The 20,805-nt window shown below is 47.9% G+C and overlaps 1 protein-coding gene across 2 annotated transcripts in view; it reads left to right on the top strand.

The window, feature by feature from the left end:
* Positions 1-242: 242 nt before the first annotated feature.
* Positions 243-20,805, top strand: part of SHMT1 (serine hydroxymethyltransferase 1) — a 32,719-nt gene continuing 12,156 nt past the window's right edge. The window contains exons 1-6 of one of the 2 annotated variants that reach the window (XM_088464940.1): positions 243-356; positions 5,882-6,001; positions 7,257-7,402; positions 9,957-10,072; positions 17,563-17,723; positions 20,207-20,288. In XM_088464940.1, coding sequence (XP_088321066.1) covers positions 5,906-6,001; positions 7,257-7,402; positions 9,957-10,072; positions 17,563-17,723; positions 20,207-20,288 — 601 coding nt within the window. In that variant the 5' untranslated portion in view covers positions 243-356; positions 5,882-5,905. Of the gene's footprint in view, positions 408-5,881; positions 6,002-7,256; positions 7,403-9,956; positions 10,073-17,562; positions 17,724-20,206; positions 20,289-20,805 lie in introns of both variants that reach the window. The other variant, XM_088464939.1, reaches the window with a different exon arrangement.

Genomic DNA, 20,805 nt, shown 5'->3' with positions numbered 1-20,805 from the left:
CACTCTCTCCAAGGCTTGATACATCTCCCGTACCATGTGTTGCTCATCCTTCCGGTCACACAGACACCACATGAACATGACGGAGAACTTTAGAACTTATCTTGTCTGCAGTCACTCTGCCAGTCCCGTGTTCTCCCGGCAAAAATCTGCCGCTCACTCATCATTGGCGCGCTGGGGGGGGGGGGGGATTGCTTTTCAGTGATTTGCTGGCCACAGAGTATGCCTCTCGCTGATTGGCTATGTGAGACGGCAGTCCGCAGCTGTGATTGGTTGGGCTGCGCCCGTGCTATAGAGAGTGGTGCGGCGGCCGCTGCTGAGTTATTTTCGCTCGGGAAGAATCGGGATCTGCGGGGAAAGTGAGTGGGAGCCGCCTGGTGTCCCCACGTGTTGCTGCTGCTGCTCTGTGTGTATGTAACCTGTGTGCATGTAACCTGTGATTCAGCGGCTGAAATCATAGTTATCCCCCGGGCGTGTGCAGCTGTGCCGGGGGGAGAGTAAGCCGGGTGCGGGGATTAGGTGTAGTATTGTAAAATGTGACGGCTTGTCATGGAGGTTTCCGTGTATGATTTGGTGCATGTATTACATTATTGGGGGTGATAAGATGGGGTGCATGTATTATTGGGGGTGATATAATAGGATTGGGTGCATGTATTACTGGGGGTGATGTAATAGGATAGGGGGGCGTGGATTTCTGGGGGTGATGTAATAGGGTAGGGGGTGTGGGTGACTGGGGGTGATGTAATAGGACGGGGGGGCGTGGATGCCTAGGGGTGATGTAATAGAATGGGGGCGTGGGTGACTGGGGGTGGGGTAATAGAATGGGGGCGTGGGTGACTTGGGGTGGTGTAATAGGATGGGGGCGTGGATGACTGGGGGTGATGTAATAGGATGGGGGCGTGGATGACTGGGGGTGATGTAATAGGGTAGGGGGGCGTGGATGACTGGGGGTGATGTAATAGGATGGGGGCGTGGATGACTGGGGGTGATGTAATAGGGTAGGGGGGCGTGGATGACTGGGGGTGATGTAATAGGATGGGGGCGTGGATGACTGGGGGTGATGTAATAGGGTAGGGGGGCATGGATGACTGGGGGTGATGTAATAGGATGGGGGCGTGGATGCCTAGGGGTGATGTAATAGAATGGGGGCGTGGGTGACTGGGGGTGGGGTAATAGAATGGGGGCGTGGGTGACTTGGGGTGGTGTAATAGGATGGGGGCGTGGATGACTGGGGGTGATGTAATAGGGTAGGGGGGCGTGGATGACTGGGGGTGATGTAATAGGACGGGGGGGCGTGGATGACTGGGGGTGATGTAATAGGACGGGGGGGCGTGGATGACTGGGGGTGATGTAATAGGACGGGGGGCGTGGATGACTGGAGGTGATGTAATAGGACGGGGGGGCGTGGATGACTGGAGGTGATGTAATAGGACGGGGGGGCGTGGATGACTGGAGGTGATGTAATAGGATGGGGGGGCGTGGATGACTGGAGGTGATGTAATAGGACGGGGGGGCGTGGATGACTGGAGGTGATGTAATAGGACGGGGGGGCGTGGATGACTGGGGGTGATGTAATAGGGTAGGGGGGCGTGGATGACTGGGGGTGATGTAATAGGGTAGGGGGGCGTGGATGACTGGGGGTGATGTAATAGGGTAGGGGGGCGTGGATGACTGGGGGTGATGTAATAGGATGGGGGCGTGGATGACTGGGGGTGATGTAATAGGGTAGGGGGGCGTGGATGACTGGGGGTGATGTAATAGGGTAGGGGGGCGTGGATGACTGGGGGTGATGTAATAGGGTAGGGGGGCGTGGATGACTGGGGGTAATGTAATAGGGTAGGGGGGGCGTGGATGACTGGGGGTGATGTAATAGGATGGGGGGGCGTGGATGACGGGGTGATGTAATAGGACGGGGGGCGTGGATGACTGGGGGTGATGTAATAGGACGGGGGGGCGTGGATGACTGGGGGTGATGTAATAGGACGGGGGGGCGTGGATGACTGGGGGTGATGTAATAGGACGGGGGGGCGTGGATGACTGGAGGTGATGTAATAGGACGGGGGGGCGTGGATGACTGGAGGTGATGTAATAGGACGGGGGGGCGTGGATGACTGGAGGTGATGTAATAGGACGGGGGGCGTGGATGACTGGGGGTGATGTAATAGGACGGGGGCGTGGATGACTGGGGGTGATGTAATAGGATAGGGGGGCGTGGATGACTGAGGGTGATGTAATAGGATGGGGGTTGTGGATGACTAGAATGACAAGTTCATGATGGGGTGCCTTTAGTACAGGGGTGATATAATATTAGAAAGTGGTGCATGTGTTATAAGTGTGTCATAATGTTCAGATGGGGAGGCATGTATTATAGGGGTGATGTAATATAGGATAAGATGCATGTATTAGTTGGGACATATTAGGATGGAGCCCGTGTAGTATTGTGTGACATGTTAGGATTGCATGCTTGTATTACACGTGTGGCATCATAATAAGATGTGCTGCGGGGGTATTAGTAAAATGATGTGCACTGTTGAATTGTAATTGCGTCTCCTGATTACACCATCACCCTTATATGCTGTCACTGTACAGTGGAATCATGAAGCAGACAGTGGGACACGGGAACTGAATTAGCTGTTAGGAACTGGCCAATAAATTCTTCCAGTCACTTTTTCTTCTTTTTTTAATTTTTTTTACACTTTTGAGTCCCCTGCCTAGAGCCTATGGCCGATGCCGACTATACACGTTAGGGACAATATATTTCTGACTTCCGGAAAGTGTTTAGGCGTGTCAGGTGACACGAAAAATGCCCTCATAGACTCCCTGTTCTGTTTACCCCATGTACTGCACATCAGCCAGGTGATCCACCTAAAGTTGTCTGTGTAATTGGAGACCTTTGATACTTGACCAGACCGAGCCTATTTTTCTCCCAAGTTTCTGCTGCCCTTGAAAAGTTAATATGTAAAACTTGTTTTGGGCTAAAACATATGAGTATTACCTCCCCCAGCTGTTGTCTGCATGGTTAGCCTGTTAATAAGTGAGTGTTTCTTTCTGAGAGTTGCTTGTGTATTTTATAACTCTGCAATAGACACATTTTTTTTGAGGTCAGTGTTTCTTGTCAGTAAGTTTAGAAAAACTTCAGGGCAGAGTCCTATCAATCTTCAAGTAATTATAACTTAAGGAACATTGGTTTATGGCTGTGTTTTTCTGGGGCAGCGGACAGCTTTCCCTGAGGCGAGCAAGGGGCTTTAGAGCACAGCAGCGGTGGGTGACATGACGTGAGCAAAGTGCAGTCACACAGGGATGACTGTTGCTGGGTAACATCCATTGACGGTACACCAAAAAAACAGAGGGACCTTTAAAATTGTGCCACCAGGGCCGCAACTAGGGGGGGGCTAGAGGTGCACGTGCACCGGGTGCCGGAATGCAGGGGGTGAAAAAGGGCTGACTCACGGTGGCTTCGGGGCTGCAGATTCAGAAAATGGCCATCCAAAAATGGCTGCTGCCAAGGAGGAGACAGATGCTAGAGGTCCTTACTGGACCTCTAGTGTCTGTCTCTTCATTGGCGGCGGCCATTTTTGGATGGCCATTTTCAGCAGATTCCATGTGGACTAGCCGTCCGCATGGACTCTGTTGAAAACGGCCATCCAAGAATGGCTGCTGCCAAGGAGGAGACAGACACTACAGGTCCTACTGGACCTCTAGTGTCTGTTAGGCCAGCATAAGTACCGGGAGAAGATGCTGAAAGCTGCATCTTCTCACGTGAAACCCCCTGGCAACGAGCATAAACCCCATGGTAACAAGCATGTAACCGCTGGCAACGAGCATAAACCCCATAGCAACGAGCGTAAACCCCATAGCAATGAGCATGAAACCCCCTGGCAATGAGCATGAAATCCCCAGGCAACGAGCATGGAACTGCCTGGCAACGAGCATAAAACCCCTGACAACGAGCAGGTAATTTTAAAGTAATTAGAAGCCTTACTGTGGGGCATAAAATGGTCTCGGGCAAATATGTAAGTGGCACTTTGGTAATAGGCATTACAATGTGTTGCATAATGTGTAAATACCAGGGACGTTTGAGTAGTGCACTGCCTTATGGAGGAGCAAGGACAAAATCGGGTATGGGAAGGGAGGGAGCACAAAATTGCTGCCTTGCACCGGGTGACAGATATCCTAGTTTCGGCCCTGGTGCCACGAACTGGGTGCAAAGCTGCTGATCAGAAAGAGGGCGTCAGCCTCCCGGCTCAAAGAGCAAAAACAATGTCCAAATGGAAAAGTGATCAGCGGTAATAGTACAGAGAGAAGTTGTAGAAAAAAAAAAAAAAAGTTGCGTGCGAATGTGTGACACTAAATAATTTCATATTTCTCATAAAGACTTCCATAACATACATAACAAAATAAATGCTAATGGTGTATAATAAAAACAAATATTACCCAGGCTATAAGTTTATCCACTGGTGTGGAAAGGTAGAATGCCATAGTCAATCAGTGTTTTCTTCGATGGGATAGCAACTATGGCAGACATGGGACCCGGGAAGCCCAATAATAGATGGTGGCTGTGATCTACGCTTGCATGGAAGTAAACTATTGGTGCATAAACCATCAATGAATGTCTGCTGATGATTAGAAACCATCGATGGTAGGTCCGTCAATGGACAATCCCATGACAGTCGATGTAGTCTGTGATTGGGTGGTGATCTGACAGTGAACTCTCTTTGTAGCAGGTTTGTGTGTGATTGGGTGGAGAGATCACAGTGAAGCTGGGTACATCCTAAATGACGTGTGTATCCAGCGATGCGACCCTCCCGCTGACCTATTGGGCAGCCGGTGCAAACTAGATGATCTGGTGCCCGCCTGATATGTCGGCATCTGCTGCATCCAACTGCATGGAGTCATCAGCCGCTTTGTCAGGTTGACCGGCGTGTTGGGCTGACCTGACGATGCGTCTGACGACCCCATGGGAGCGCGCACCACATGATATAGTGCGTACACACTAGACTATTTGGAGGATTTTTCATTCCGATCCGTCAGTTGTGCAAATCTCTCCAAAAATCGTCTAGTGCAGTGGTTCTCAAACTCAGTCCTCAGGACCCCACACAGGTCACATTTTCCAGGTCACCCAGTAGGTGCACAGGTGTACTCATTACTCACTGACACATTTTAAAAGATCCACAGGTGGAGCTAATTATTTCACTTGTGATTCTGTGAGGAGACCTGGAAAATATGCACTGTTTGGGGTCCTGAGGACCGAGTTTGAGAACCTGTGGTCTAGTGTGTACGCACCCTGAGCGCTGTCTGTGTAGCAATTTAGTCTGTGATTGGGTGGAGATATTAGTGTGAGCTCTGTCTATGGAGGCGATTCAATTCAGTGCAATGCTGAATAGCCGCACTAAGGAGCTTCCGGAGCTATTCAACTCAGCGCGCTGTTAAGTCCGACTACAGGATTACTGCTTGCTCCCTCCTGAGGTGCGTGCAGAAATCCGACTGCCGCAATGCTTTTTTCCGGCCTAGTGCGGCGCTAAGTTTCGCGAGCAGCACTTGAGTTGGAGGATGCCGGTTACCGTGACTTCACAGCCAGCCCGTTATATTTGCACGCCCCCTCCTGATCTGGCGAGCAGAAATGTGCAAAAAGTCCGTCTGTTCGCACATTTTCCTCGTCGCGCCCAATAGTTTAGATGGGTTTAGCCGCTTTACGCAGCTAAACATGGTCTATTTCGGCGTAACCAGCACGAAAAAGGAATGGGCGTCCGGTGCTGGTATAACAATTGAATTTCACCCCATCTAAAGTGACAGGCAATAGGGCGTGCTAAAACAATTGAATCGCCCACTGTGAGCGGTTTAGTGATCAGATAGATTTATTTAACATTTTTGGTTTGCTTTTCAGAAGTGAGAAAACCTAGCCGGAAAGATGGCCGACTCCCCAGTGATGAATGGAGGGCACAGTAATCTATGGGCAACTCATAACCAGATGGTACTGGAGCCTCTCGAAACAAATGATCCAGAGGTGAGGAATTGCATGTGTGGTCTAATGCTGTGAGTTAGTGAGAGCGGGCAGGAATAGCAATCCTGTGAGAAATTATTGGCAGTAACGGAGCCCCCTCTCCCTCCCAAATTCTGCAGCTCTACAGGGAGTAGCGTCCGTTTCCGAATCGGGCCCCATGTTAGGAGTACTGTGACTTTCATAAAGCCATTTGTTAATCAGGAAAAGCCCAGTGCTAGGCGGGTGTCTTGTATGATCATCACATTAATAGTTAACTTTGCTTAAAACTAAAAATGTAGCTTTGGGTGAATTGGCCAGAAAAATGCAAAGTTTTACCGACCGGTGCTCAGTGGATCTGCTGGATCAGTCGCCTGTTAAATTATGGATGTACTTGTGGGTCTACGTTTTGATGAATGCTCAAGTTGGAGGGGCGTTAAGCGTTGACACTCTGGACAAGGGTCCTTGGAGGTATTTTGCTGTTATTGGACCAATAGACACATTTGGGTCATATTAAATGACTGAGGGCCTGATTCAGAGCCGTTCGCTATTTGCGGTCGTTCGTTCAAAAACAAGGGGTGGCTATTCAAATGATCCGTTCGCAAATTGCAGTCTGTTCACACCTCTAAGTCTGAACGAGCGAGCAAAACATACGCTCGTTTATTTGATAAAAACGCCCCCTGGCCGCTCGCACCATACGTCATGTCCGCTATTTATTAGATTAATCGAGTACATCGTACAGCGTATGAACTGCTCGCTATTCTTGTGGTTGGTTTTTTCAACCGCTATTTTGCGAGCAGTTCCGAGTAAAAAAAAACCAAGTGACGTGGTCAGTGACGCTGCTGTATTAATTATGCACTCCCTTAAAACGCCCGTTTTGACCTTAAGCACGCCTGCGTTCGAATTCCACTCCCCCGTTTTCAAGCACCTTCCCCTGTTACCACCCACATACGCCTCCTTCTGTCACTCAAAATAGCAGACACTCGCTATATAGCGTACAAACGATTTTCGGCCGCACTGACTGCTTCGCACATGCGTACTAAAAACCGTACGCATGCGCAGATGTGCGAACATCGCTCGGAACGAGCGTACGGCCGCTAGCGAGCGGCTCTGAGTCCCCTTTGCACTGGTGATTGAGACATGGGGCTCACGTAGAGTCTGATGCAAAGACGATAAAGCCATAACATGAGCTTGTTTCTATTGTGCATGCTCGCAATAATATATGTGTGCATCTTTTAGCCTCGCTGGCTGGATGTAATTTAACAGCGTGTTTTCTTACAAGGTGTATGACATTATCCGTAAGGAGAAACACAGGCAGCGGTACGGGCTGGAACTTATCGCTTCTGAGAACTTTGCCAGCTGCGCAGTACTGCAGGCTCTCGGCTCGTGTTTGAACAACAAGTATTCAGAGGGTTATCCGGGACAGAGGTGAGAGGGCGGCACCAGGCTAATGAAATCTCAAGAGGGAGGGCGTTTACTGCAGGTTGGGACGATATTATGGCAAGGTTACCTCTGTGACGTTACATTGTGTGACTGTATACGTCTTATCAGATTTTATTTTTATCTCAGTGTGGAGAGAGAAAGTATCAACCAATCGGCTCCTAACTGTCAATTTTCAAACACAGCCTGTAACATGGAAGTTAGGAGCTGATTGGTTGGTACTTAATCTCTTTCCGCTTTTTCTCTCTCCAAACTTTGATAATTTTCACACTTGACAATCCATTGAGTCTCTCCTGTCTTCAACAATTTCTATTCTAGCAGATGCTGTAAGATCCATTACCCTTCAGCCTCAGTGCTCACTCCTACCTAGTATCAGTCTTAAACCATCTGGTACCCTCAAACAGAGCGAAAGTGGGGCAGGCTCGTATGGAGTTACAGCTAAATGGGTCCGCAAGATCTCAGCTTGGCCTTGCTTATACTCCTTCACCATGATCCTGTAGAGTAGATGCCTTGTCCCCTGCAGGATGTGGCAGATGAATAGCATTCCTCCAGTGTTACCCTACAGTCTGTGCCCCCTGTGATAGGATGCTGAAGGTGGCAAACTGAGGTCTTGTCTTCTGTGCATTAAGCAGGGACTCCCTACCCTGCAAGGAAATGTGACACAGAAGCGCATTGGGACATGGACATTAACATGCGGTTGTCACTGTTTGGTACCATGTAATTATCATGATGCCAGGAACCGCTTTGTATTCGCTCTAGGTCCATCCGCCAGATTCCCTTAAATAATGTTTTGTATAGGTTCATCGACGCTTTGCATGCTTCATTCACGTGTGTAGTATGAGTGTGTAAAATATATATGATATAATTTTTAATTTGTGTAAAACATATAACAGCAGTATATATAAATAATCATACATATTTTGCATAATTCATATAATGGAAACAAAAAAGAAAAGCAAAAAGGAAAGACAAAACCACAAGGGTCAAATGTATTTCACATAGCATCTTTGACACTAATATACCAAGTAATCAGCAAAATTGACTAGACACTACTAATTGTCTTCCCGAAAATAGTAAATATAAATGAATTCCAACAATTTTTCCCAAAATAGACACTGCTGAAATATAGTGTATAAAATAACAATATCACTCATATAATAGCAAAAAAATAAATATAAAATACAAATGAAAACAATAACAAATGCCACACTCCGTAAATATTTAAAGAGAAAACAAATATAAACTCATAGTATAAAGTGTGAAAACGAACAATATCTAAGGTCGAGAGGGTGCAAATTTCGACTTCAGCCATCTTATCTAGATGCGGTTGAATGTAGTCTCTGCCTTACGGGGAAGATACAAATACCGCTCATGTTCCACAGTCACGTTAACTAAAGAAACCCACTCTCGAAAGTCTGGCCCAGTAGGAGCCAACCATGATCTAGCCAAGCAGACATTTGCAAGTGCACATAAATTATTAGCATATTGAGTGCTATAACGGTCCAGTTCATCATCGCCTCTAGTACCTATGCTACAAAACATTGGTGTAAGTACTATAAATGGAATACCGGTGTGAGACAGGGCAGACTTCACCTTGGTCCAAAATACTTGAATCACACAGCGTTCCCACAACAGATGCCAGAAGTCCTTTGAGCGTTGCCACATTTGGGGCAGAGATCAGACTGTCTACCTCCAAAACGCACTGATGTAACTGGGGTTAAAAATGCTCTGTGTAAAATAAATAGCTGTATTTGCTCGTATAGACACAGTAGCCTTACTCATGGGGTTTTGACTTTTACACCTGTTAGAATTTGGCTATCTTTGTATATGTCAACACTTTGATTTATTCATTTACAGGCTTTTTATTGTGGGGGTAAAAAAGTTTAAAGCAAAGCCAGTTTATGTTCAGCCTCAAGGTGGACGTCCTATAAAAAAGTTTTTATTTAGTACTTTACAAACATTTACAACATCAATCCGTGTTCTAAAAATAATGGAATGTCAAATTGATACTTGCCCTTTGACCTTACATAGGATGTGTGTGTGGTAGTTAACTTAGGGGTCTATTTACTAAGCAGTGTTAGGAAACAGAGTGATAAGGTGCCAGCCAATCAACTCCCAACTGTCGTCTAACAGGCTGTGTTTGAAAAATTACAGTTGGGAGCTGATTGGCTGGCATCTTATAACTTTTCACTCTGTCTTCTAACACTGCTTAGTAAATAGACCCCTTAGGCTGAGATGTACAAAGCTGTGGAGAGACATAATGGGGTCTATATACTAACCCTTGGAGTAGGAAAAAGTGGATGAAGATAAAGTACCAACCAATCGGCTCCTAACTCACTTTAGGCTGTGTTTGAAATATGACACTTAGGATCTGATTGGTTGGTACTTTATCTCTCTAAGACTTAGTACATTTACCCCTTAGACTGTAAGCTCCAGTGGGGCAGCGACTGATGTGAATGAGTATTCTTTGTACAGTGCTGGGAAATACAGTGGCTCTAACATTGATGATGTTATATTAGTATTCCTTTCTGTACCACATCAGGTACTATGGTGGCACGGAGCACGTGGATGAGTTGGAGAGGCTGTGTCAAAAAAGAGCTCTGGAGGCGTATAGACTGGACCCCAAGAAATGGGGGGTCAACGTGCAACCGTATTCTGGTAAGAGATCATAAATTGATGGGAGCTGCCATTTGTGTTACAATTAAGCATGATCAGTCCCCATTTTAATAGCAAGACTGATGTCTGTAATTGAGATCTATCTCTGTAACAAGGACGCTCTTTATTTATTTTTTTATCACACCTGTGTGCTGCATGCCTTTAAGTTGCACTTGTCCCTTACACAGAGTAAAGGAGAATGCAGCCTGCCAAGTAGTAAATAAGAGAGGCCACAAAATGGCTGCCAGTATTATCTAAGATAATGCAGTCTGACAGGTCACCATCTTGGGGCACTCTCTACCTAGCCCCAGCGTATGGCCTGTGATTCTGTCCATGTTTGCTGTGTTTCTCTGGGGTAAGTGCTGTACAGGAACATTTCTTACAGGGGACCTCTTTTGGTCCATCCCCATTTTATATATTTCTCCTTCATCCACTAGGGGACACTGGAGCTTCATGACAGTGGGGTATAGACGGTGGGTTGAGTTGAGCCTGGCACTTTAAAAATCTACAAGTGTGACTGGCTCCTCCCCCTCTATGCCCCATCAACCCCAGTTTTTAGAATGTGCCCGAGTAGAGCAGGTGCACAGGGGCTGTCTCCAGCCCTTATATTAATTTTTATATGATTTGTAAAAGAATCAAGCAAGAGGACAGGCAGACTGTTAGCTGTGACAGTCTGCCTGCATCGTGGGAGCCGCCAGAGAGGGGACCACACGGCTACTGCAGCCTGTGTCCGGTCACCCTATGGAGGGGAGGCTGCTTTAGGCAGTTAGGAGTCATCAGACTCAGCGTGGCCCGCCACAGCTAACACTGGCTTGTGTCCGGGTCCCCGCTCTCCCCTCACTGCCCAGCGCTCTGGCCGCAGCAGCCCGGTGAGTAGCACACCTCTCCTGACTAGCAGGAGAGGTGAAAATAATCTGCTGGGTCTGAAAACAGTGCGCGGCTGTCAGTGCCACTCTGGTGTTGCGATAGAACACCGGCGCTGGCTGTTAGGTAGGCGCGCTCACAGCAGTCCTGCCTCTGCGTGCCGGTGCTTGTGTAAAAGGCACCGGCACGTTTATCACTGGCGGCGGTCGTGCCGCTGGCCCCCGCTGTCAGTGCGGGGACACATGAGAACGTCCCCACTGAATAAGTGTATGCCGCGCGCATACAAAGCGGCGGCCATTAGGAGGAGGAGCTTATAGGTCCCTCCTCCTCTTCCTCCTTCACTGCCTGGGCTAGTTTGGCGCGCTCTGAACGGGAGTGGCGCCTCAGAGAGACTGAAGGCACTGAGCGGAGGGGGAGAGGAGAAATCTGACAGCTTCTACAGGGGGTATGTAATTACAGAAGGTGGTTTTAACTACTTTCTGGTCCTATTGACTGCTCCTCCCTTATATGCCTGTCTGCCCCTGTTACTGAGTTGCATTATTCTTGAAATTCTGCTCCTCCTATACTGCTCTGCCTGCAATTTGAGTAGCATTATTATTGAAATTCTGCTCCTCCCTTATTGCTCTGTCTGCTCCCATACTTGAGTAGCATTATTATTGTAATTCTGCTTCTCCCTATACTTCTTCTGCATTCCTGAATTGTATCTGGTGCTTGTCTGTGAGTACATGATGACATCCAGGACAGAAAAAACTGCATCACAAAAGCTGTTTGCCTGCACTAAGTGCAGGAAGAAATTTACCCACGCTCGCTCCGAAGGGTCTTCCCTGTGCGAGACGTGTGAAGCAGACAGTGCTAACACGCAGTCTGTCACTCCCTCCTTCATAAATAGTTTGGCAGGGGTCATGGCGGACCTTTCTTCTGAATTAGCCGCTTCCCGTAGGGAACAGGAGTCTGCCAGAGATCTACCTGGCACATCTCACCCTTCTTTTCTAGCAGAACCAGCGTGGGCTCAGAATTCAGTCCGCTCGGTGAATAGCCTTGCTCAAGCGATGGGTTCTGCGTCTAAAGCTCCTGAAGCTACGGTAAGTCGCTCATCTAAGAAGAGGGCTCTTCCGGCGGTTCTCCAGTCGGATGAGGATTCGGCAGCGGATCACTCGTCTCAGGAGGAAGGGGAGATGCTGGACGAATCAGACGTAGAGACTTACTCACAAGAACCTGAGGCATTGCAAGGTATTGACGCACTCATTCTAGCGGTAAGGGAAGTTCTTAAGATTTCTGGCCAGGAAGCTCCAGAATCGTTAGAAGACTCCTTATTTGCCAGGTCACAGAAGATGGCCGTCACATTCCCTGTTTCTCTCCAGTTGGACGAACAGATGACGGCAGCCTGGCAGAATCCGGACCGTAAATTCCAGATTCCTAAGCGTTTTTTCTCTCTTTACCCATTTCCTGCGGAAAATAGGAAGAGGTGGGAGACCCCGCCACCTGTGGATTCTTCGGTTTCTCAGTTGTCAAAGAAGACCACGTTACCTGTTCCAGGAGCTACTACATTGAAGGAAACCTCAGAGCGGAGATTAGAAACCACTTTGAAATCCATTTATACGGCCGCAGGTGCACTTCTCCAGCCGGCCTTGGTAGGATCTTGGGTCAACAAGGCTGTGGAAAAGTGGGCGGAACAATTGACTGAGGGTCTTAGATCCAGCACTCCGCGGGCAGATCTGATTACCTTGGCAGAACATATTCAGGAGTCTGCTGTATACTTAGGAGACGCCTCCAGAGATATCGGCCAGGTAGGTGCTAGGATTTCTGCTTCGGCGGTCTCTGCTCGCCGGGCACTTTGGCTTCGTGCCTGGCAAGCGGATGCGGAGTCAAAAAGAGCAGTGGAAGCTCTTCCTTTCACAGGCGATATTTTATTTGGTCCAGAGCTGGACAAATGGATCTCGCTGGCCACTGGAGGTAAGAGTACTTTTCTACCTTCATCAGCACCTCCTCCGCGTCGCTCGTTTAGGGGACCTTCATTTCGTTCCTTTCGAGCATCTGCAAGATTTCAGGGACGATCGCGAGGTTCGTCTTCAGCGGGGCGAGGAGGCCGTGCTAGAGGACGTCAAGCAAATATTGCCCGCCGTCCAGATCCCAAGCCAGCAGACAAGCCTGTGGCATGACAGGCTCCCATCCCATCTCGGAAATCCGAAGGTGGGGGCTCGCCTCCAGCGTTTCTCGGAGGTTTGGAGACTGACTTCTCCAGACACTTGGGTTCGAAATCTGGTATCTCAAGGGTACAAGATCGAGTTCGCTTTCACTCCTCCTGGGCGTTATTTTACAACAGGTTTGCCCGTCGATCCCGTGAAACAACTAATTTTGCGTCAAGCGATCGAGAAACTTTTGCTGGCCGAGGTCCTTGTGGCGGTTCTCACTGCACAAAGACAACAAGGGTTTTACTCAAACCTTTTTGTGGTTCCGAAACTAGATGGGTCAGTCAGACCCATTCTGAATCTGAAATCCTTGAACCAGTATCTTTCATTTCACAGGTTCAAGATGGGATCTCTCCATTCTGTCATTGCGGGACTAGAGGCAGAAGAGTTTCTGGTGTCGATAGATATCAAGGACGCCTATCTGCATGTCCCAATTTGGGTTCCTCACCAGGCTTTCCTCAGATTTGCCATCAGGGAAGCTCATTTCCAGTTTCAGGCCCTGCCATTCGGTCTCTCGACAGCTCCCAGGGTATTCACCAAAGTGATGGCCGTCATGGTGTCTCACTTGCGCTCTCGGGGGGTGACGATAGTTCCGTACCTAGACTATTTACTCATCAAGGCTCCGACGGCAGAAGTCCTTTTACACCAAGTGTCCCTTACACATCAGATTCTCATTCAACATGGATGGATTGTGAACTTCCAGAAGTCTCAGTTGATGCCGTCCCAGAGACTTCAGTTCCTAGGAATGATTCTAGACACTGTTCTGCTTCGTATATTCTTGCCAAGGGACAAGGCCATAGCCATACAGGAGCTGGTTTGTCTAGTGCTCAGACCCAGGAAAGTATCTGTGCATCTTTGCATCCGTCTCCTGGGGAAAATGGTGGCTTCCTTCGAGGCCATCCAATTCGGCAGATTTCACTCCAGAATATTTCAACTGGATCTTCTGTCTCAGTGGTCCGGGTCCCACCTACAGATGCATCGGCTGGTGCGTCTGTCTCCCCGGACCCGCATATCCTTGCTCTGGTGGCTTCGGACGGAGCATCTGTTAGCGGGTCGGCGCTTCGGAATTTGGAATTGGACCTTGGTCACCACGGATGCCAGCCTCCGCGGATGGGGAGCGATGGTTCTGGACAATCACTTCCAGGGGCTTTGGTCGCAGCAGGAGTCCCTCTTACCAATCAATGTTCTCGAACTGCGGGCAGTCTACAGAGCTTTGATACAGGCTGCTCCTCTGTTACGAGGACTTCCGGTTCGGATACAATCCGACAACGCCACGGCAGTGGCATACATAAATCGCCAAGGGGGAACCCGCAGTCGGATGGCAATGAGAGAAGCCAGTCGCATCCTTCTGTGGGCAGAAAGACACGTAGAGGTCATTTCCGCAGTGTTTATTCCGGGGGTCGACAACTGGGAAGCGGACTACCTCAGTCGTCAGGATCTTCATCCCGGGGAGTGGTCCCTTCATCCCGAGGTCTTTCATCAACTGGTTTGCAGATGGGGGAAGCCACAGATAGACCTGATGGCATCTCGGATAAATCATCAACTACCCCTTTACTGCTCCAGGACCATGGATCCGGCAGCGGTGGGAGCGGATGCTTTACTGATCCCTTGGCCGTACAGCCTTGTGTACCTGTTCCCACCGTTTCCGCTCCTCCCTCGGATTCTCAAGCGGATCAAACGAGGGTCGTCCACCGTCATCCTAGTGGCTCCGGATTGGCCTCGTCGGGTTTGGTACTCCGATCTTTTATTCCTTCTGGCAGACGAACCTTGGCCTCTTCCGCTACGATCGGACCTTCTACAACAGGGTCCATGTGTGTACCCGGATTTACGGCGGCTTCGTTTAACGGCGTGGCTATTGAGACCGCCATCCTAAGAAGCCATGGAGTTCCTAGGTCGGTCATTCCTACCATGCTTAGGGCTAGAAAACCGGTAACATCAGCGCATTATCATCGCATTTGGAGGGCTTATATCTCCTGGTGTGAAGGTCGTGGATCCTCCACTTCCTCTTTTCATTTACCACGTCTTCTTCTTTTTCTTCAAAAAGGCCTCGATGCGGGGTTACGCTTGGGATCGCTTAAAGTGCAGATTTCTGCTCTTTCAATTTTTTCCAGCGTCGCCTAGCTCTGATTCCGGAGGTTCAGACCTTTTTTCAAGGGGTACTTAGAATTCAGCCCCCCTTTGTGCCACCCACGGCTCCTTGGGACCTGAATCTTGTTTTATCTTTTCTTCAGTCATCCACCTTTGAGCCTTTGCAGGAGGTGGAATTGAAGTATTTGACTTGGAAGATGATCCTTTTATTGGCCCTGGCTTCGGCCAGACGTGTGTCTGAACTTGGAGCCTTGTCCTGCCGTTCCCCTTACTTGATTTTTCACGAAGATCGGGCGGAACTTCGTACCCGGCATTCCTTTTTGCCCAAGGTGGTCTCGGGTTTTCATCTGAATCAGCCGATTGTAGTGCCAGCGTTGTCGGACTCTTCTGGGGATTCTCACTCCTTGGATGTGGTTCGGGCACTTCGCATTTATGTGTCCCGTACTGAGGGGCTACGTAAATCAGAGGCTCTGTTCGTCCTTTATGATGCTAATCGGCGTGGCTGGCCTGCGTCTAAACAAACTTTGGCCAGGTGGATTCGTCTGACTATTCGTCAGGCATATGTTGCTTCTGCTCGACCACCGCCGGTATCCATTTCTGCGCATTCTACGCGCTCTGTGGGTACTTCTTGGGCGGCACGTAGAGGTGTCTCGGCTTCACAGCTTTGTAGGGCAGCGACGTGGTCTTCGGTTCATACTTTTGTACGTTTCTACAGATTTGACACTTTTGCGGCTTCTGCTTCAAATTTTGGTCGTAGTGTCTTGCAGGGCGTTCAGCACTCTCCCCCCCAGGAGGGTAGCTTTGGGACGTCCCCACTGTCATGAAGCTCCAGTGTCCCCTAGTGGATGAAGGAGAAAACAGGATTTTGGTACTTACCGTTAAATCCATTTCTCCGATTCCACAGGGGACACTGGACGCCCACCCAGTGCTTCTTGCCTGTTCTCAGTTGCTTGTTCTGCTTCAGTTCTGTTGCAGTTTGGTCTGTTTTCGTTGTGTGACTGTTTATCACTGCAGCCTGCTGTGTTCTTGCAGTGTGTCAGTATGTTGGATGTTTCTTTTCCTGTTCTCCTTCTCTGTTCTTCAGTCTGTTCTCCGTCTCCTCTCGGGCTCAGTTCTTTAAAACTGGGGTTGATGGGGCATAGAGGGGGAGGAGCCAGTCACACTTGTAGATTTTTAAAGTGCCAGGCTCAACTCAACCCACCGTCTATACCCCACTGTCATGAAGCTCCAGTGTCCCCTGTGGAATCGGAGAAATGGATTTAACGGTAAGTACCAAAATCCTGTTTTATTAAACATTGTACTAACTAGCAAGTTGGTGGTGAGTCACTGCCTCTCACCCTGCTGTTAGCTGGGAATTTGCACCTGCCGCACCATTTGCAAGATGGCTCTATAATAGAGACTCCACAGAACATTATGGGGGCGATTCCATTTAGTGTGATGGCCGCTATGCGTCTTTCCCGCGCAGCACGTGACAAGGTTTACCTCACACCCCATAGAGTTGTACGGCCTACTATAGATGGCTGTTATGCACGCTGCAATGGCACATTGCATCGAATTGACCCTTATGAGGCGGGACTTCATGAGTAATTGGGGCAGATTCAATTTGGGGCGATGTGCCACTGGACATCTTGCGATGTTCAGCTACGCACATATATTTTGCCATTACTGTAGCTCAACATCACACCTCCAGAGGGTGCGAGGAGAAGCTTGTAACGTCGCTGGCCAAGAGGTGCCATTTTGGAATGGGTCATCGCACCGGCTTGAATCTTCCTCAATGAGTCCCCTAATTGGATGGTCACTGGACTCATCTACTTGAGTGCTTCTTTACCGTCCATAGAAGTTTAAAAGCCCTGGAGCACTTGAGAAAAGGATTTGTTTCACAAATCGTAAGCCTTAAACCAATGCAGAACTCGTCGACACGGCAAGCTATACACAGAGACGGTGCAACCGATCTATAGGGCTACTGGGCCAATACTGCAGTGTGTGGCCAGAACCCAGATGCCCAATATCTACTGTATAGAAGTAGAATGGGTTATTCTCGGCCATATTAATAAATGGAGTCACAAGGTGACCACAGAGCGCTACCATTGGCCTTGGTGTTGGCTGCTGGAAGTGATTCGGCTTAATGTTGGTCCTCATGCATTTTTGTTCTTTACACAGACGGAATTATTTTTTATTTTTTAAGGCTAATGAAGGCACTCTAGCACCTCTTAAATCATTTAAAGGCCCCCGCATTGGAATATTTTTGTTCAATGGAGATTTATGGTAGAATTGCTGAGCGGTCTCCCTGCTCCGTCATTTTAGTTGTGTGAACTGCACGGTGATTAATCTTGTATTGATCTCTGGTTCCAGGCTCCCCTGCTAACTTTGCTGTCTACACTGCCCTGGTGGAGCCTCACGGTAGAATCATGGGGCTGGACCTGCCTGACGGGGGTCACCTGACACACGGCTTCATGACCGACAAGAAGAAAATATCTGCCACCTCCATCTTTTTTGAGTCTATGCCGTACAAGGTGAGCGGTCAGGGCGAGCACCCCCTACCCGCCAAACCGGTACAGCGCGGAATATTTATTAACCAGAATATGGGCAGGATTTCATAGATCTTTCTGCATCGTTCAGAATTTCCCATTGTCTATTAATGGACATGCTGTTTGTGCTAATGAGCTGATTTTACACCAAACTGATAAACTGACTTTTATGAGCGTATTAATCAACATGAAAGGTTAAACCACGGGACATCTGAAGTTAATAGCCATATTAATTACACAATAGGCTTTGTTTATTTGGCCTAGATATTTCTGAAAGAGCGATATTGTGTATGTAGACAAAAGATTAATAACTGAGAAAGAGTTTGAGTGCAAATGGCTAATTCTGTTCATTCCAAAACAAAAAGACATGTCACTATCACTGAGGACAGGGCTGCATGTGACAGGGACAGTGACAGGATGTGAGGAGGGGAATGGAGGCAGCAGGAAGCCACAGACTGAGCGTTCTATAGAGGAAGGAGCAGGATCCCCAGCAGCACAGAGTATATCAGGAGATGAGTGATGTGTCAGTGAGGACAGGGCTGCATGTGACAGGGACAGTGACAGGATGTGAGGAGGGGAATGGAGGCAGCAGGAAGCCACAGACTGAGCGTTCTATAGAGGAAGGAGCAGGATCCCCAGCAGCACAGAGTATATCAGGAGATGAGTGATGTGTCAGTGAGGACAGGGCTGCATGTGACAGGGACAGTGACAGGATGTGAGGAGGGGAATGGAGGCAGCAGGAAGCCACAGACTGAGCGTTCTATAGAGGAAGGAGCAGGATCCCCAGCAGCACAGAGTATATCAGGAGATGAGTGATGTGTCAGTGAGGACAGGGCTGCATGTGACAGGGACAGTGACAGGATGTGAGGAGGGGAATGGAGGCAGCAGGAAGCCACAGACTGAGCGTTCTATAGAGGAAGGAGCAGGATCCCCAGCAGCACAGAGTATATCAGGAGATGAGTGATGTGTCAGTGAGGACAGGGCTGTATGTGACTGGGGCAGTGACATGATGTGAGGAGAAAAATAGAGGTAAGCGGGAAACCAGACTAAGGGCCCCATTTACAAACAAAGGGAAATACCAGCGGGAATTTTAGTTTAGTATCACTGTGATACAAACGAAAATTCCACTGGTATTTAGTAATAACCCCTCCGGCGAGGTCCCGCGAAGTCCAGCGGAATCCTCATCCTCGACAAGGTCCTCTGCTGGGTTGCTGGCAGCCTAACGCTGCCAGCGACGGGGCTCCATTGTTATGCGCATGCGCGACGGTCCCTCTGCGCATGTGCATGACAGGGAGACCCGGCAGTGCCTGGAAGGCTTCGTTGAAGCCGGAAAGGCACCGCCGGGTCTCCATTGCCGGCAATGGGGCCCGCATCGCTCTCTCCATCTTTTAGATGGCGAGAGCGATGCTGTACAAACGGCGGTAATCTTAGATTATCGCTGCTTACTAAATACAGCAAAATGGTATAACCCCTTTAGCGAGCGCTAAAGGGGTTCTATTTCGTTTGTAAATGGGGCCCTGAGAGCTTTGAGGTCGTATTGATCAGAGGTTTCTGTGGAACTGATGCAGAAAGATTATAGTCTCCAATACATACTTAAATGCATACATCCAGCTGTTATTTTTTTGTATGTATGTGTGTGTATATATATATATATATATATATATATATATATATTATATAAAATAATAGTGCTTACACTGGTTCAGCTGTACCAATTAGGAGGACCTATAAATGGAAAAGAGGGGTTAGCTTTTGGTGCGCTAGAACTTTGAATATTAATTGAATAGGAGAAATTTACACCACTTAGTGGGATTTATTTGCAATATTAGTTGTTTGTCAAACACAACCTTCTAGTTACTCTTCAAATCACCCTTTGTTTATGTTTGGGATCTTATTCATCAAATAAAAGCCCTATGGCAGCCCATGATCATTATACCTGAATATTTTATTCTTCTTATATCAACAGAGGTAAAAATACATAAAACACTATTCAGTCCAATGAAGTGTGTGTCTCCCTCTGTTAGCAGTAAACCTGCTAACAGAGGGGGAGACACACTTCATTTGACAGAATATATATATATATATATAAATTTTTTTTTTTAAACAGATTTGACCTATCCGTTTCCCTCAATGTGTTCTATACTTTTAATTAACAGTTTCTCTGTCCCATGTAATTGCACCAACTGGCAACGTACAGTATGTAAGAAAAAATAATAAAAATAAATACACACTGGTTTTGCACACAAATGAAAAAAACATTTGTAAACTGTACTTAAATGACATTTGGTAATAAGTGGTTTGCAAAAGAATAAAAAAAAACAATGTATTAATCTAGGAATAAAATAAATCTCTTCTCTGTCAGAATATAACGATGTAATGTTCTATAAGTAGTTGCTTATGACCTGGAAGAAAACGTGGTGTAAGATGTATTTACGTTTTTTTTTTTTACTTCCTCTCTTCCTGGCCAGGTGAATCCAGACACTGGTTATATTGACTATGACAGACTGGAGGAAAACGCTCGCTTGTTCCATCCCAAGCTAATCATAGCAGGTAGGTAGATGGCGCAGTGCTCGCTTATGCTGCAAGGAGACGTCAGTGGGATGTGCGACAAAGTCCTGCTGAGAAGTTCCAGGAAACTCTACGGTTATCGGGGGACCTGATACAGGAATAATTCCTTCTACATAGATCTAGTTTGTTTATGAGAGAACTTGCAAACTATGGGGGAGATGTATCGATCAGTGTAAATAGTGGAAATGTTGCCCATAGCAACCAATCGGTTGGTAAATATCAGTTTGTAGAATATACATGATAAATGCTACCTCCGACACTGGCTGGTTGCTATGGGCAACTTCGTCTCCGTGGTTATTTGAAGATGCTTTTCAAATGCGTGTTACTCTGCTTGAGTGCACTTTGGCTACGGAGCATGCACCGTGTGAGAACACGCAAGACAGGCTATTTAAACTCTGCGTCAGGAACGGTGAGGGGTCAGTCGGTAGATGTGAACGGGTTTAAATGGTGTTTTGAAAAAGGGCTTGGCGGGCTGAAAATGGCTTTAGTATCCGCAGTC

The sequence above is a fragment of the Taudactylus pleione genome, unplaced genomic scaffold (assembly GCF_031769625.1).
Source record: "Taudactylus pleione unplaced genomic scaffold, aTauple2 ptg000061l, whole genome shotgun sequence".
NCBI classification, from domain to species: Eukaryota; Metazoa; Chordata; class Amphibia; order Anura; family Myobatrachidae; genus Taudactylus; species Taudactylus pleione.
Note: the sequence above shows the minus strand (reverse complement) of the source record. Positions and strands in the feature narration are given on the sequence as shown.